We start from the raw sequence: 16,130 nt of genomic DNA, 5'->3' as shown, positions 1-16,130 counted from the left end.
TGTCAGAGATGATGGCAGATCAGCTCTTGATGCTAGGAGGGAAGGAACATGATAAGAACTTGACTATTAAGAGTGACAGCTGTAAAACAATGATTTCAAATGGGCCAGAGGAGGAAAAGCCAGTCCAAAACTGCTCTGGAGATAAGCAGGGCTATTCCCTGGTGCAAATGTGCACCTCAGAGATGCAATTACCATTCTGATGCTCCACCTCTTCTCCACTCATCATCTAGTGGACCAGTTGCTGTTGAAAGCATGGTGGAATGCTGGACAACAAGGCTAGCCTCCTGTATTCCACAGAAACCTCCCAGAGCTGCTCCCTGCTCACAGTCAGGAGCTGACAGACAGATCTCTCCTGGGAGTAAGGCAAGGAAAGGTCTGTCTGTTCATTAAGCTGTTCCCAACAAGGTGGCTGCAGACACCTCCACACAGGTATCCAAGAAGAACACATTTGCTACCTGTTTCCTGACCCAAAACCTTGCCTACAGAAATCACCTGAGCATAACCAGTTTCCAGGATGCAGAGGGGGCTCCTGCCAGGGCAGCAGCAGGAGAGACAGAGATGTTTTCATGAACCATTTAATGTCTGTGAAACAGAGAGAATATTCTTCATCCACAGAGGTCTCGGAGCTACCAAGTGGAGCTTCCTGAGAGCTAGGATTTTTGATTTACAGCTGTCTGTGCAGAGTTTCTAACACTGTGCTTCGAAATGGCTGAGGACTAAAACCAGCCAATAACCAGAAAGCCAGCAGGTGGCACTCAAGAATATCCAAGACTTCCGAAATGAGCAAGGCCAATAAAACTCACATCTGCAGAGCACCACAGCAACATGTGCCTCATTACACAGACATGCCACCCACCAGAAGGCCTGAGAAAGGAAAGGGGCGACGATCTCGGCGGTGCCCTCTGGGCACCACAATAACCCAAAGGGCTGAGACCACAATTGCCTTAATCTCTTTTATTGAAGGCATCCAGGCAGCAGGATCCAGACCCTTGCCTGGGAGCAGCTTGTGCCTTGTTGGGGATGCAGCTGGGCAGCACCGCTGCTCCGTCTGTGCTCCCAGACAGCCAGCGCTCGTGCGCGGGGAAAGCTGTGGGTAAGCATGGCACAGGGCCCGCCACGGCTGAGCGTGAACAGTCTGCCGTTCTCAAGAGCACTAAAACACCTCCCAAAAGCTGCTAAAACAACAGCAACAAGCCTCCCCTCCCATGTGAGCACCGTTAGAGCAAGGCCATCCTCCTCCCCAGCCCCAGGCTCTGGCAAGGCGCATGGGCTGTGAACTGACATCCTGCAGGCAGCTCTGCCAAACACGTCCAGGTGATACGGGGTTTCTGGGTGGCCACGCCTGTGCCAGTTTTTAAATCTGTGAGTACTAGTAATGCTCAGCAGTCTGAAATAGAAGGTTTTAAAACAGGTAAAAAGCTTAATCTTTTTAGGGAGTGTTCTGTTTCCTAAAATGCATTTGGCTACTTCAAGCACTTCCTCCGTGAAGACTAAAAAGCACCTTTTTCCAACCAAAATCTGAGACCCTTACACATCACGTGATCCCTCAGAATGGAGTCTTTAAGAAGTTATCATGAGCCCACCAAAAGAAACTGCTAGGAGCTGTTAGCATTGGGTCCTGTCATCTGTACATGGATTTCAGAGTTTTTTGGTTTGCTTTCCTAAAACAAAAAGATGACCTCACTGGGACTGCAACAGAATGGAGTTGGCTGAAGCAAGGAGGTTTCTGGTTCAGAAGCATCATTTAATAGCACATTACTAACTTAGGGGATGAGCCATGCACAGAGTGTCCTACCAAGTGGCCTGTGGAAGGTGGTGCAGCATGTCCAGCCCAAAAGAGGACATCAGCGAACCACAGCCTCATCCACAGCCCCAGCTGACCACAAAGACCCCTTGGCATAATTTCACTCCCTGGGCACCTGTGTGCTTGGCCCAGCCAGCAGACCTCCTATCACGCCACTCCCTGGTCTCTGCCCCACTCACAGCGAGGGGCTCCCACCCTGCTTTGGTTCCCTGTGCAAGTCTGCAGGGGATGGTGATTGATGCCTGCCCTCCAAACCTCTCTGCTGCAAAGCACCAGGAGCTCCAAGCCCTGCAAAAGCAGGTGGACAAGGACAGACCTGAAGGGGAACATCCATGTGCCAGTTCCCTGAGGCCTGGTCTGCACCATGCTCTGGCCTTTGGAGAATGGCCAGTGAACCCTGGCAAACCTGCTGGCCATGCCCAGCAAGCCCACTGGTGGGACAGGGGACAGACAAGACTCAAGGCACATTTCCCCAACAACTCCCGGAGTGCAGAGATTCCCCAAAGCAGCAGCTGTCAGCTACAAAACAACACAGACAAGACAGCAAAGCACCAAGAAGAAGGAGGGACCACAGATTGCAAGCTGCCCAGTTCTTGATTAGGAAGGAAAGGGGAAGGCAACAGGGTCTTCTCTGCGCACCTCTGCACCAAACCACAAGTCAGGTTGGAAAAGAGCAAGGCAAGAGAGCTCCCAGTGAGCCAGATGGGGCTGCCACAGCAGGGGACATTCCAAATCCTCTGGGCTGGTTACATGGCTGTCCCATGGGCACAGCCCAGGGCTGCTCGATGCCTTGCACATACCGTCTGCTGCCTCTTGGGTCAAAGCATCTCCCGGCTCACGGAAAATTTTGACATGAGTAATTTTATTGTTTTTGTTCAGCTTGGACTGAAATCAAATTCCACAGAGGCACTGGGATGGCCCTGAAAGCCTATGTTTTAACCAGTTTATCTGTACTTCCCTTGAAAGATAACCCAGCTCCCAGATCTGCACCAATTCAAATCCTCAGTTCTGCACCACTCAGATTGCTGTTTGGGATCCCTTTGCAACCCTAGCTCCATGTGGAGTGCAGGAAGCTGTAACACAGGCCTCAAGGTGTTAGCGTGGGAGGCAATGGGAACAGAGGAGCACAGATAATCCTGAGTAAACAACCAGCTGAGCCTTCGCTTGGCAGCGTTTTTCCATTGTCTATTATGTACAGCTGGACAAATGTCAATAAATTACCAATGGAAATGAGCCCTGCTGAGCAGGCAGTTTGGCTTGAACAGCTGTTTTCTAGGTGGCACAGTGGCATTTCAGCTCCACTTTGCAATTGGTGGTGAATCAACTGCCTTCGGAGGTGAGAAGGAGGAAAGCAAACCCTGCACAGAGGGAGGCTTTGTACCCAGACCCCCAGGGGAGAACACACCGAGAGGTGGATGTCTTGGGGGAGGAGAAAGTGAAAAGCCAAGCAGGCAGTGGTGAGTCATGGGAAGCTGCCCACTTCCTGCCAGACACCACGGAGGTCACAGCCAGCACCGGCGTGCCACTCCCCCCACACTTGTTCCCATAGCTTGCCCGGGGGGCAGCAGTGGTGGGGAACACGGCAGGGAGCAATGGAAGGGCTTGCAGAGGGTCACTGGGAAGCTTCCCAAGTCCGAGGCAAGCTTGGGAAGAGAAAGAAAACCACAGAGGGATGCATGGAAGGTTGCAGCTCCTCCATCTGCACCCTTCAGCGTACACACATCCCTGCACTACCTGACACTACACTCGTACCTGCCATCCAACTTTACCAGTGTGCCAGCCCTGCTCGGACGGCTGGCTGGCAGCCAGCAGCCACAGAAAGGCAGCCTCACAGCTGATCCACACAGGGAAGGAGATATGGAGAACTGGGGAGGGCAAGGGAAACATCTGATCGACACTTTTTCCTTCTGACACAACTTCACTGGTTGGCTCCTTCCACAGTGAAGCGAGGCGGGTTTGCTAACTAGAGCAACAACCACCCCTTCTTATGCACCCTGAGTCTCTCAGAAACAGGTCTCCAGCCTGACAGAAAGCTACTTTTGTCTGACATATTCAGCAGGAGAGTCTGTACTTTCACCTTGCTCACCCCCTCTGAGGGGAGCAGACCTTGCAGTAGCCAGATGCGAAAGCAGCTTGGAGTGTCCAGCTGTCCAGGACAGCTGGAGCAAATGCACTCCCTCCTGCTGGGGAGCCCCTGTAAAAACCACCCACCAAACTCCTGTAAAAACTTTGTGGTCTGCTTTAGGGTGGCTGTTAAAAATAACGACGTCAAGAAATGAGAGGCTCTCACTTTCAGCAAGAAAGGCATTAAGTTGCAAAGCCATTAAGACCTGTTTATTATTTAGCATCTGTTTAATCTCAACTAGGAAAAAATACCTCGCATGATGGAGACCTGAATAGGCAATTCTGTCCTTGGGCTCCAGCCTCAGGGATTTCTGTAATTAAGCAAAGTGAAATCAGAGATGATTTCAACTTGTCTTCTTGGAAAGGCAAAACAGAAAAAGAAAGCCCACCTGCCTGCACACTACAGGACCTAAAAGGGTTGAAAGCAGACCACAGGCTGTGTATTCTGGCCACACAGCTCCCACAGACTCTCCTGGTCTCCCTGACCATCAAGCTATGGCCAAGGTAAACTATGAAATCAGCCTGAACACAACCAGGAATAGGGAGGTGAGAGGAGTAGGGTTCACAGAAGGAAACTATGCAAAACAAAACCACCCAGCGAACCTCTTCTGGTCATGAGCAAGCCAGGTCATGGACTGTGCAAACCACACAGCCAGTGAAATCCAGGTCCCCTCCAGGGACACAGAAAGAGAGGAGAGAAGCTGACAGAAAGGTTCGTTTCCCAACTGCAAACAGCAGTGGTGGCTATTTTTAGGGGTTTAAGACAGACTGAATATCAAAAACCGAACCAGTGAAAAACAGATTTAGGACTTCTTCAAACAGAAGAAATAAACCTGATTTCTAAAGAATTTGGCTGGGGCTTGTGGACACCACCTCAGCACTAATGATGGCAGCCTAACAATCCAAATTCCATGGCTGTGAGTTCCTGCAGCAGAGACCCTTCTTTCCTCTATTTGTATAAAACAGTCCCAGGCTGTTATGTTCTCCACTCACTCAAAAAGCTCCCCAAAGCAGGTCCTTTACCCATAAAATTGCACCAGCTGTAAGCAGCACTCAAGTTTTTATCCTCTTGGCCACTGAAATTTATATTAGTCGATACACAGATCTCTCTGGTGAAGGATTATGCTGACATTCACCATCTATATAGTCTCACAAACCCTGACAGACCTGGCACAGTACTGCAGTGCTTCTATGTAGCTCATCTCCCAGCATCATCCTTTTGTAGAGAAAAGAGGACCGCACTGTAGGATGGAAGAAAAGATGTTGTATTTCATATTCTCTTTCCCAAACTGAATCCTCGGCTTTTCACGGCTAGAAGGAAGACAGGCACAGCAAGCCATCTCACCTCAGAAAGCACCGCCGGATTCATCTTCTCCGTGCCGGCATCTTAAAGCTGTTCCTCGACTTTTAAACACCTCCCCCCCCCCAAATGAGAAGACGTATCAAGAAAGAAACGACGAGGTAATTTTCTACTCCAAACCGGAGCAGGAAAACACGGATGTTCAGAAAGTAACAAGGGGAAACAGCCCCAACCATCTAGAAAACATATTCTCCATCAGACCTTTAAACCGAAACATCCGCTGCTTTACGGGGGAAGCCGGGGGGGTGGGGGGAGGAAGGGGGTTTAACAGAAAAAACCTGATAAATGTAACCGGAGGGAGAGCGCCTCCTGTTTCTACAGCAACCGAGGGCCCGGCGCGGCGCTGGCAATGGCATCCCGGGAGCGGCCGGGATGGGGGGGGCTCGGGAACAAAAGCGACCGCTCCGGTAAACAGGGCACGGACACACGGACACACGGACACCGAGGCGCGGCTCGCCGCCGCCGGGGGCCACCCCTCGCCCCCCGCCCCACCTGTAGCGCAGCCCCCGCACTCACCCCAGAGCAGGGTGAGGATCTGCGCCCGCGGCACCAGGCTGAGCGCGTAGACGGCGCCCAGGTGCAGCAGCCCCATGAGCACCACGTTGCGCCAGACGATGGCCTGCCCGCCGCCCGCCGCGCCCGCCGTGCCCGCCTCGCCGCCGGCCGCCCGCCGCGGCCCGGCCATCCCGCCGCCGGCGCGCTATGAGGGGCCGCGGCGGCCCCCGCGCAGCGCGGCCCCGCAGCGGCTACGGGCGGCAGGGACGCGCCGCATCTGTTGCTGCGGCCGCCGCCGCCTCCATGGACCCGCCGCGCCGCCGGCTGCGCCCTCAGCGCCCTCAGCGCCCCTCAGCGCGGCGGGGACGGGCGGGCGGGGGGCGGCCGCCGGCACCGCATAGCGACAGCCAATGGTGGCCCCCGGCCGCCCGCTCCGCCCCCGGGCCCGGCCCCGCCACCGGCTACGGCTCCGCCCGGGGCCGCCTCCCGGCGCGTCCCCGCGGCCGCGCTCGCCTGCCCGGGCCCCTCCTGCCCGTACGTCTGCTGCCGGTATTCCTCCTGCCGGCATTCCTCCTGCCTGCACCTCTGCTGCCGGCATTCCTCCTGCCGGCATTCCTCCTGCCTGCACCTCTCCTGCCCACACCTCTGCTGCCGGCATTCCTCCTGCCGGCATTCCTCCTGCCTGCACCTCTCCTGCCCACACCTCTGCTGCCGGCATTCCTCCTGCAGGCATTCCTCCTGCCGGCATTCCTCCTGCCTGCACCTCTCCTGCCCACACCTCTGCTGCCGGCATTCCTCCTGCAGGCATTCCTCCTGCCGGCATTCCTCCTGCCTGCACCTCTCCTGCCCACACCTCTGCTGCCGGCATTCCTCCTGCAGGCATGCCTCCTGCCCGCACCTCTCCTGCCCGCACCTCTCCTGCTGGCTGCTCCCAGCGCTCCCGGGACAGAAGGGTTTCAGTAGCCTTTAGCTGTGGAAGCTCGTGGAAGCAGAGTAAAAGACGCCACCGGCGCAGGCGGTGCCCCAGTGCAGGAAGCAGGTGTTCAAGAGGTGGTTAGGAAAGTTCGTCTGACTGGGAGTGACAAGGTGGGCATTGAAAACAAACGGGCAGACAGGCAGTATTTTATCAGCAGTGCACACCCGAACGAAGAGCCGGCACACTTCTTTACTCTGTCCCACCGCGGACGACTGTTGTTTTAGTGCTCGGGTGTGGTTTGGGGGGCTGCCGCCCCACTGTGTCCACCCCACTGCACTGCCACGACCTCCCGCTGCCAGCTGGTGCAGGGGAAGAAGGACCCCAGGTTACCGGGGATGCCAGGATGGGTGTTGTTAATGGCCAGTTCACCCGTGGCAGAAGGATGACCCGGAGCAGTGGCAGGCAGAAGGTAGCTCACTGTTAACTAGTGAGGCACTTCACCTGCTGTGGAGCAGGGAACATCCTGCACAAGCAGCGTGCAGAGGGTTTCTTTCAGTCATTAGGCGGGAACCAGAGGCTGAGTCCAGATAAAATGTTTGCCTGTGATGCATTTTGTTTAGTTTTGAATGTTTCTGGGAGGACTGGAGGGAAGGAGGGAGCGGCCCAGGAGTGCCAGCAGCCCTCCTCCCTGTCTGGGACCGGCTTCTCCGTGATTTACAGCAGCAGTGCTTTCCTGCCCTGAGTTCCTCTGGTCAAGGTCAATTGTTAGGCTAACTTCAAGTATACCTACTACTGATCTAATATGTGATACCCATTTTCCTTTTTGGACTCTGTGATGTGATGATGGGGGCAGGCAGGAGAGAAGACTCCATCCTTTAATGATTTTTCCATCTCTCAGTGTCCAGGAGCAGAAAGAAGCCCTCATCCCTCACACACCAGCTGCTCCCTGGCTGGGCACAGCATGCTGTGGGTGACCCTTGGGCTTACAGAAGTAAACTGCACAGCCCCAGCTCACCTCTGCACACCACGGCTCATATGGATATGCTACCCCGAGTGTTTAAGGGAGGAAAGTCAGAGCTCAGGGTGAACGAAATGGGAATGCTGCCAGGCAGCAAGGAAATATGGAGACCAGGGAGCATGTCTCTTTGAAAAGGCAGGATGAAACTGTTCATCTTGACCTGGATTTTGCAGGCTATTAAAGCGTGGCACAGGATAGATGTTAGTCTTGTACGCTCCTGCAGATGCCATTGGCACTGAAACCTTACAGCTGCCTTCCACGAACATTCCTGCCACCCTGGCAAGAGGCAGACACAAATTGCTTTGCAAGATTTCCTACTAATTTGAGTCACTGATGAACACATTCATTAAAGGTCCCTCTATGAGGCTTTGCACACATAACTGTAAATTTCATATCCCACATTTATCTCCAGTTCATAGCAGTTTGCTTACAGAACAGCCAGCACAGCAGGGAAAGCAAGTGAGCAAAGATGACATGACAAATGTTGTGGCCAAAGGTCCTCTGGGAGCTGGGAGTGCTGATGCTTAGGGTGACACTGCTGTGTTACTTCTGTGAAGGAAAAGTCCTCGTGCCCCTTCAGGCAAAGCTGGCTGCACGCAGAGAAAGCTTGTCAAGCGCAGCAGCAAAACTGGAAAGGGAATGTTATCTGGTACCCAGCCCACCTGGCTCCAGAGGGGTCCCTACTGCTCATGGAGTTGCTGGTCCTGATGGAGGAGCAGATGAAGCCCAAGCCAGACCAAAGTGTCCCCTTTGAGAGTGTCATTGCACAGTGTGGGAGTGGAGCCCGTCACTGTCACCCTGATCCCAGAAATCACTGCTCAAGCAGTGGCACCTCAGTGACAGCATCAGCGTTTGTCCCAGGATCACTGCAGGGGCTGTGGGAAGCAGCACATTTGGGGACATGATGCTGTGAAAACATCTTCTCTCTTTTAAAAAGCTACCTGTCTACATAGATCATGATGTCAGGGCTACATGCCACAGAGAGAGATCTGGACTGTCAGATTAAGGTCTTGCTAGTACCAGAAATGCAGAGAAAAAAATTTGCAAATCTGACTCATATTTCCCTTGGTAAAAAATAATGTTGGAAAACATTCAGTGATCCAAAATCGCCTAGAGAAGAAATCTGAGAAGCTGCAACCAAAGCAGCAACAAAGGCAAAAGGAGATTTTCTCAATAAACACTCCAGAGTTCATATTTTTAAAAACAAAGGATGTGCAAGTTTGAAAAAAAAAACTCCTGAGTCTAGTTTAGACTTGGTTTTGTCTCCTGCACTTTGAGGTGAAGGTGTAATGATTGCAGACATGCTGGAAATGAGAACTCAAGGCAGTGTGTTGAGAGAAACGTGACAGTCTCCCTCTCCAATGCACATCTCACCTTTGCTGGCAATCCCAGCTGGACTTTCAGCTGTCATGCCTGTCTGTCTGCTCACTGAGTTTGGCCTCCTGTGCTGCAATAATGCCTCTTCTGTGCAGGTAAAAGAGGCACCTGACATTTGGCTGTGGCTCAGGTGACCTGTACGTAGCCCCTGGTGCTGTCTTGTGTGTTAACCTCAAATGAGTCTCACTGTGTTATCTGTGTCAGCACAGCTCTTGCTCACACCTCACTGATGGGCCAGAGGACTGGCCTACAGACTCAAATCCGCTCGCAGGCAGCATTCAAGCGTGTGATTCCCCCTGGGCCAGAGCGTGCCTTTCTGAACCTGGCTGAAATGCTGCACCAGGCTGCTTAACAGATAGGCACAGGCTCTGAGTTGTGCTTCAGTGCTCCCTGCAAGTGATCACACATCCTCTGCAGCCTTGCCAGCAAGAGAGGGCTCATCCATCATCTGCACTGAGGTGAGAAACGCTGCCCATGACACAAGCCTGGGAATACCTCACTGGCAGATTTCTGCCACTGATGTCAGACAATGAACACAAGAACAAAGGACAAAGACCTAAATCTTGTGGAGCTTCCTATTCAGGCAGAAAACATTGTGGACTTGCAGGGGTTCAGCAGTGCTGCTGGAGTTAGGTACTGCCCCTTAGAGAAAGTCTGTTTTCCTTTCTTTTCAGAGAGCAGCACAGGGGGATTCACTGAAACCTGCCAATGGCACCTGTCTATTGTGCTGTGCTCTGTGTTGCAGCATGTGGGTGGGCAGCAGCAGCTTCTCAGGGTGATGCCTGTGCCATCAAAAATCCTTGCTGCCAAGCAACAGGAGACCCAGAGGCTCTCTGCCTTCCTGAGGTGAGTCAGGCTGGGACGGTACTCTGGAGCTGAGGCGGCAAAGGGCTCAAAAGGCTTGGCAATGTCTTAGTCAAGGAGTTTTACATTTTTTATTTTCACAGAGTTTTAAGAAACAGCAAAACCTCAGCCCTCATGTTACATAGCTCTAGAATGTACTTGTCCTTCTTCGGTTATCTGACCTGACCATTTTCTGCCTTCAGAAAGATGCTCAAAACTGCCCTTCAGAGGGAGGTTCTTGCCAAGATTTGAGAGCAGTGTGGCAGGGGGAGGCAAGCCAACACCAGCTCACCTCCATCCCAAAGGGCTCCCAGTGCAGCACTGGCCTCAGCTGCTGATGAATGATTGCTAGGGACATAGGCCTGGACCCAGCAGAGAGTGGCTTTATGAGTGATGTTGGTGCAAAGCACATTAGTCTTGCTGTGCTAATTAATTACTAACTACACCTCCTGAGGCAAGTGAATCAGCAGAGAGCATATAATTAAACCCAATATTGTTTTTGATATATTTTAAACATTCTTCTGGAATTCTCCACATGGAAGAAATGAAGAGGGCAGCAATGATGAAAGGTAGTGAGTGGTCCATGTGAACACCGAGTATCATTTTAATGCTACTCAGTCCTGCCTGCTACCATCACATTTCAGCACAGTTATTTAACACCTTGACAAGACTGGCCTCTTTTTTTTTTTTTTTTCTTTTCTGTTGCCATGAAAAATGAAGCAATGATCCCAAAGCATTGTTCAAATGAACACTTTAAGTGGTAAAGAAGGAAACAAAGCCTAAAACATCAGAGGGACAAGAAATAATGTGCTCAGTGTTTGCGAAGTGCTTCCTATGTGCCTGGCAAAGAATTCAGAAAACAGGTTCCCAAAAAGTTTTCTGCGTGCTTTCCAGACTGATGAGGCCAGCTGCAGTTGCCTTTTTAGGGTGCTTCTTAATAAATCCTCTCTTAATTAGATGCTCTTGTGGCTAACTTTCAGCTCTAAAGCTCATAGGAATTTTAATCAGTTTAGCCTCTTTTGAGTGAGGATTGCATGAAATGTATCCATGTATCCATCCTGACTGGCCATTTGGTGATGTATCTGTTTGATCTGCAAGGCTGGCAGAGAAAACATGAGAATTATCAACTCAGCATAGAGCAAGTCAAGGCTGGGAGATTACCCATTTAAGATTGGACATGTTGAAACTGTTCCTGGTATCAGTACATTATTTATTACATTCCTCAGTATAGTCTGACAATGGCCTTGGCCCTTGTTCAAGGCTGAACGGCTCAGCTCAGCACCAGGCACCTCAGGGGGATGCTCAGCATGCCCTGCAGGGGAGGTGCTGTCAGCTGGTGGCAGATGTTTGGCCGTGTAAGGCTGTTTTTCCCCTAAGCTTCGAGCCCTGCCTGGGTCTCTACATGCTGCTCTGCCTTTGCAAAGGATGCTTAAAGCAGCTCAGAACAGTGAACCCTTAAGGATGTGGAGCCATGTGGGATTGCAGATAGTGGGGAAGGAGGGAAATATCTGACTCAGAGTCTCCTATTTCCCCTCTCAGGCATAACAGGGTCTCCGGCCAGGCTAATGACACAGTGGGGTTTGTGTTGCTTAAGCGAAGTACCAGCATGGTGGTGAGGGTGAGGATGAAGCTGAGGGGAGCCTGAGAACTCTGGGGAGTGGTGGCACTGCTCTGCGTGCTGTCTCTGCCATGCTTCCTAAGACATGACCCCTCCCCTCCATAGTTTTTGGGGAAAACAGCTATGGCAGCAAGACCCCCTCCCTTCTCTCTCAATAGCCCAGTCAGTCTAGCATGCTTCTTTCTGGGCAGAGAAAAGATAGTAAAAAACAGTAAACCCACATTCCCAATGGATATGTTAGGGAGCTGTGTCATCTGAAAGGCGCAACATGGGACAGCTCTGAAGTAAACATTGCACAGGCCAGAAACGCAGCGGCAATTAGAAGACAATCTGCAACATTCATGTCTAATGCTGACCTTGGACTTCTGCCAGCAAAACCAGGGTAAATCCATTACAGAGCCTTACAAGCAGAAAAAGGTTTTCACTCAAGTATGTAACTTAGATGTCCTGCCTGTACTCAGCCCCCTCTGCAGTACTGCCCCTGCTATATCCCCACCTATTTGCCAGCAAGTACGAGACAACTCCATTAACACTGCCCTTTCCCACAGACTCTCCTGCTGGTTTTTTTGCCTGGATGGTGATTGCTGGAGTGGCAAGTACCTCCTCATGTCCCTTGCTGCCCAGATTGCGTCTTTGGATCTCCTTCCATCCCTTTTTCTTTAATTCCACAGCCTTGGAGGGCCTCACAGAGGAGTAGCTTGGTTGGTGTTAATGCCATGGTATAAATCTCTTCTCGCTCAGTGAGATCAAAATTAGGCTATTTGGGGCCAAATTCTTTTAGCAGCATAACTTGGCAGGGCTTCGTTGCCTTCTGTAAATGAAGATGGCCGTTGCATTTATATCAGATGGGTGGCTAATTGCTTGGCATTCCTTGAAGATATGAACAGACGGCAGCATAACTGATAATTCATCTCGGCTGCTCTCAGCAGAGAAGTAGCAGATATTTGCATCCACTCCTGTTATGTATTCGGTCGGTGCAGTTTTCTGGTCCTGAGCTCCAGATAAGTGCTGAGGCATAAGCTTTCCTTTCAGCAAGGAGAGCGAGATTACTCCATTGCTGACAGTGTCCAGGACAGTGGTGCAACATCAGAGTGCTCTGAGATACTATCACCTCAACACCCCCTCCCCTCCCCCAGTGTTTCTCTCTGATCTGGTGGTCTCATTTTTCACCACTTCAATCTCCAGAACAAACCTATGCCTGGTCAGCTCATACCATATTTGTTCTCATGCTAACACTGCTCTTTAATTCCAATCAACCTGACTCCTTTGTGCTCTTCACAAGGCGAACAAGCAAAGTTTATTGAATCTCTTCTTGTTAAATAAACTCATCAGTTCCTTACATCGTGTGCCTTGCTAAGTCCCTTCTCATTTGGCATCTTTTTTATATGAATGGAAGTCTTACAAAGGTTTGTGCAATGCCACTAAACGTTCTTTGGCTTTTACAAAGCCATATCACACAGAGAAGCTGTTCCCACTAATCATCTCAGGTCCCAGTGCTCTTCTTATTCCCAACTTAGGAGCTTTGAATTTACATCAATGCTTTTGCCCTCAACCCTGCACACTGCACCCACGGGAGTGCATCCCACTTCTGCCACCACCATGAAGTCTCTCCAGTTGTTACTGCCAGGAACAGCCAGCTTCACAAACCAATGCTTGCCACCATTCCTGCTTGTCCAGGAGTACTCCCAAGAACAGTGAGAGCATATGCATGACCAGCTCCTGAATTCCCCTAGCATTACCTCCTACCCACTGGTTTGATCCTGACATACCAAGATTGTCTTTAGTTTTCATTGCTGAACAGCACATCACAGAAACCTCAGGCCAGTCCAGCACACCTGCTCTCCACCCTACTGAGTTTTTTTTATTTTTATTTTTTCCTGCTTACCTTTGAATGTGTTCTTTCCTTTAAAACTTGTTCTTTTCCACCTGGAATCAAGATACAAGGGTGCTTATCTGGCCAGACTGTGCCCAGTTGCCCTGAGGGAGGCACCAACATTGCAGTCCAGTCCAGCAGTCTTCTCCACACTGTGCAGAGATCCTGGGGTACTGTTCTGCTCAAATTCCACTTCAGCTGCAGGTGTCAACATTTCTGCTTCTGTGCAGCCTCTCCCCTCCTGCCTTCCCCTATTTTCAGAGCCCCAGCATTTCATTCTAAGTTTGCAGAAAGCAGGCACAGGCGAGGAAGGTAGAGCACACCAAGCTGTTATCATTCTCATCTGGCAGAGTATTTACTAGATAACATTGTCCCAGCAATCAGGTTTGGAGCTGGTGACCTGCATGTTTTTCCCCACTGAGGTAGACTGACACTTCCTTATTACCAGTTTCTGGAAGCATTAAAATACTTCACGTTTCTGATGTGATTCAGCCAGCACCAGAGTTTTCATCAAGGGCACGACAAATAAAAGATACCTGCAAATCTTCCAAGTTACAGGAACTGAATACACTGCTATAAGTATACTTAAATTTAAGTATTGGAATACTTATAACACTACTTAGAAACCTATAACCTAGGTCAAGGGGAAGAAAGTTACTCCAATTGTTTTTTAAACTCCTGAAACAAGGCAACTCCAAATCGATGCTTTATGTTCACCAATTATAAATGCTTATGAGGTAAGAAAACGCTGGAAAGGAAAATAAAATTGTTTTGCCTGACGAATCTGTGTAAGTCACAGGAGTGAGCAGCGATTACATTGTTATTTATAATATTTCATGCAGTATGCATTGCCAAATCCACAGTCCACAGGCACAGATATTTTAGGTAGTTTTCATGCAAAACTGCCTCTTTTTTTTTTTTCCAAACCCAGACATTTCTTTCAACTGCTGTTCTTTCTGTGTCCTACACAGAGCTTTCAGTGATAGGCATGGAATAAGAAAAATGTCCTTGTGCCAAGGACACAACAGAAAGCTACCTCACTGTACTCCAGGTTCAAAGTCTCTACATTGCACTTCATGAAGACACATTTTAATAAATTTACATTTATTGAAAATATCACATTAGCCTTTATTTTGCTCGTTTGCCCCAGTGCACAATTAAGCTATTTAACATGTAAGTTGTAATAACAGGACTGCAAGCAGCTTCATAAAATGAAAGACCAAATACACTTATAACATGATCAGACTGTTTTTTAATCCGGTGGATAAGGAACAGCGGGGTGGAAGGGAATAATTTGTTTTAGGGTCCGATACACAACCTATCTTGTTGTTTTACCACATACATCTGTTATTAAAAGCCACTGTTTAGCAGCGTAACATGCACCTAAAAATTGACAATATGGGACATCATCCATTAAATATACTATTTGTAGAGGAGAATCATTAGGGAACGGGGAAAAGATTAAAATAAAAAGAAAAGCACCAGGGCTCCAGAGCCCTTCTAGAGCCAAGTATTCTGCAGGGAGAGTGTAATGCCATTTGTCAGCGCTCTACCGCGACATGCTGTGAGGACGAGCATTTGGTCCCTTTCCTGCATGTTTGCTGTAGAAATGCACTTCTTTGGAAAAGCAACCGTCAAGGCTTTGCAAGTGCAGGGCTACTTCACACCCCCAGCTTGTTGGCCTGGGTGAGGACAACTTTCAGGACTGGCATGAAAGCAGAGGTCTCGCTGAAGTTGCTGGTGCTGACGATGTGTGTGTGGATGTTCAGTCCTTCCTGGTAGTTGCGGGTCTCGATGCTCTTCACCATGTTGTGCAAACCGCTGATGATGGCTGGGGAGAGCTGCAAGGAAGCCAGGCAAGGCAGGTCAGCAGAAAGAAAAAACAGCACCTACACTAGTGCTAGGAAAACAGAAATTCCAAGTGTAAGGCTTGGCCCTCAGGAAGGTGAAGCAATTAAGTTCCTTTCTTTAGAGATAGCCATCTTCAGAGCTGCATCACACTGGGAACAGTCACTGGGAAGTCTAACAGCAGACTTCAACCAGATCATACCTTCTCTGCAGCACTGCAAGCCTTCACTGCCAGCCCCTGAGTGCAATTCCCTGGGGTGGGAGACCTGCTGTGACAGACTGTGGCACTGTGAAAAACCTACTGGGCTTTTATGCCTTTGGGGTAAAGTTAATTGCTCAGCAAACATGGCCTGACAATAACAGGATTAGATCACTCTAATCCTAAAGTACTAAGACATCTAAGCACAGTCCTTTATTCTGCCAAAGCCTCCTGGAAGGCTTTGGAAAAATTACCAGATCTTCAAAAGTAGCTGCACATCTGCCTTCCAGTGAGGTCAGTGAGCCTCCAACACCTAAAGTCCCCCGGGTTCTTTTTTAACCCCAGGATGTGTGTCTCACTTCCTGCTGGGAGCAGAGAAACAGTGCCTGCTGCAAGGAGCTCTGCTCTTTGGATCAGCACAGTCTCTGCACAGCACCATAACACTCACGACGTGACCCCAAAACACTGTAAAGTCCGCACAGGCATTTGGGGCCAAGCACACTACCTCACTGTTTTCCAAGAAGTCCATGTAAACATCCAATAAGTGGATTTGAAGCACACTTCTAAAGAAAGAACAAGCACCTGCCACATATTGCAGAGGGGCCCACACCAGCAATGAAGTCATGGGCAATGTTTGACTGGGGGGTGGGGGAAA

At 50.2% G+C, this 16,130-nt stretch overlaps 2 protein-coding genes across 14 annotated transcripts in view; both read right to left on the bottom strand.

Moving 5' to 3' along the window:
• SCD5 (stearoyl-CoA desaturase 5) overlaps window positions 1–5,988 on the bottom strand; it is a 31,532-nt gene extending 25,544 nt beyond the window's left edge. Inside the window, exon 1 of the mRNA XM_051768036.1 lies at window positions 5,805–5,988. Coding sequence (XP_051623996.1) covers window positions 5,805–5,973 — 169 coding nt within the window. The 5' untranslated portion in view covers window positions 5,974–5,988. The remainder of the gene's footprint in view (window positions 1–5,804) is intronic.
• An 8,537-nt stretch (window positions 5,989–14,525) lies between these two features.
• Window positions 14,526–16,130, bottom strand: part of SEC31A (SEC31 homolog A, COPII coat complex component) — a 42,146-nt gene continuing 40,541 nt past the window's right edge. For all 13 annotated transcript variants that reach the window (XM_051768024.1, XM_051768025.1, XM_051768027.1 and 10 more), the window contains one exon: window positions 14,526–15,269. In XM_051768024.1, coding sequence (XP_051623984.1) covers window positions 15,090–15,269 — 180 coding nt within the window. In that variant the 3' untranslated portion in view covers window positions 14,526–15,089. The remainder of the gene's footprint in view (window positions 15,270–16,130) is intronic.

Source organism: Manacus candei, unplaced genomic scaffold (genome assembly GCF_025592945.1).
Source record: "Manacus candei isolate 608988 ecotype Guabito, Panama unplaced genomic scaffold, ASM2559294v1 h1tg000092l, whole genome shotgun sequence".
NCBI classification, from domain to species: Eukaryota; Metazoa; Chordata; class Aves; order Passeriformes; family Pipridae; genus Manacus; species Manacus candei.
This window is presented reverse-complemented; position numbering and strand designations above follow the sequence as displayed.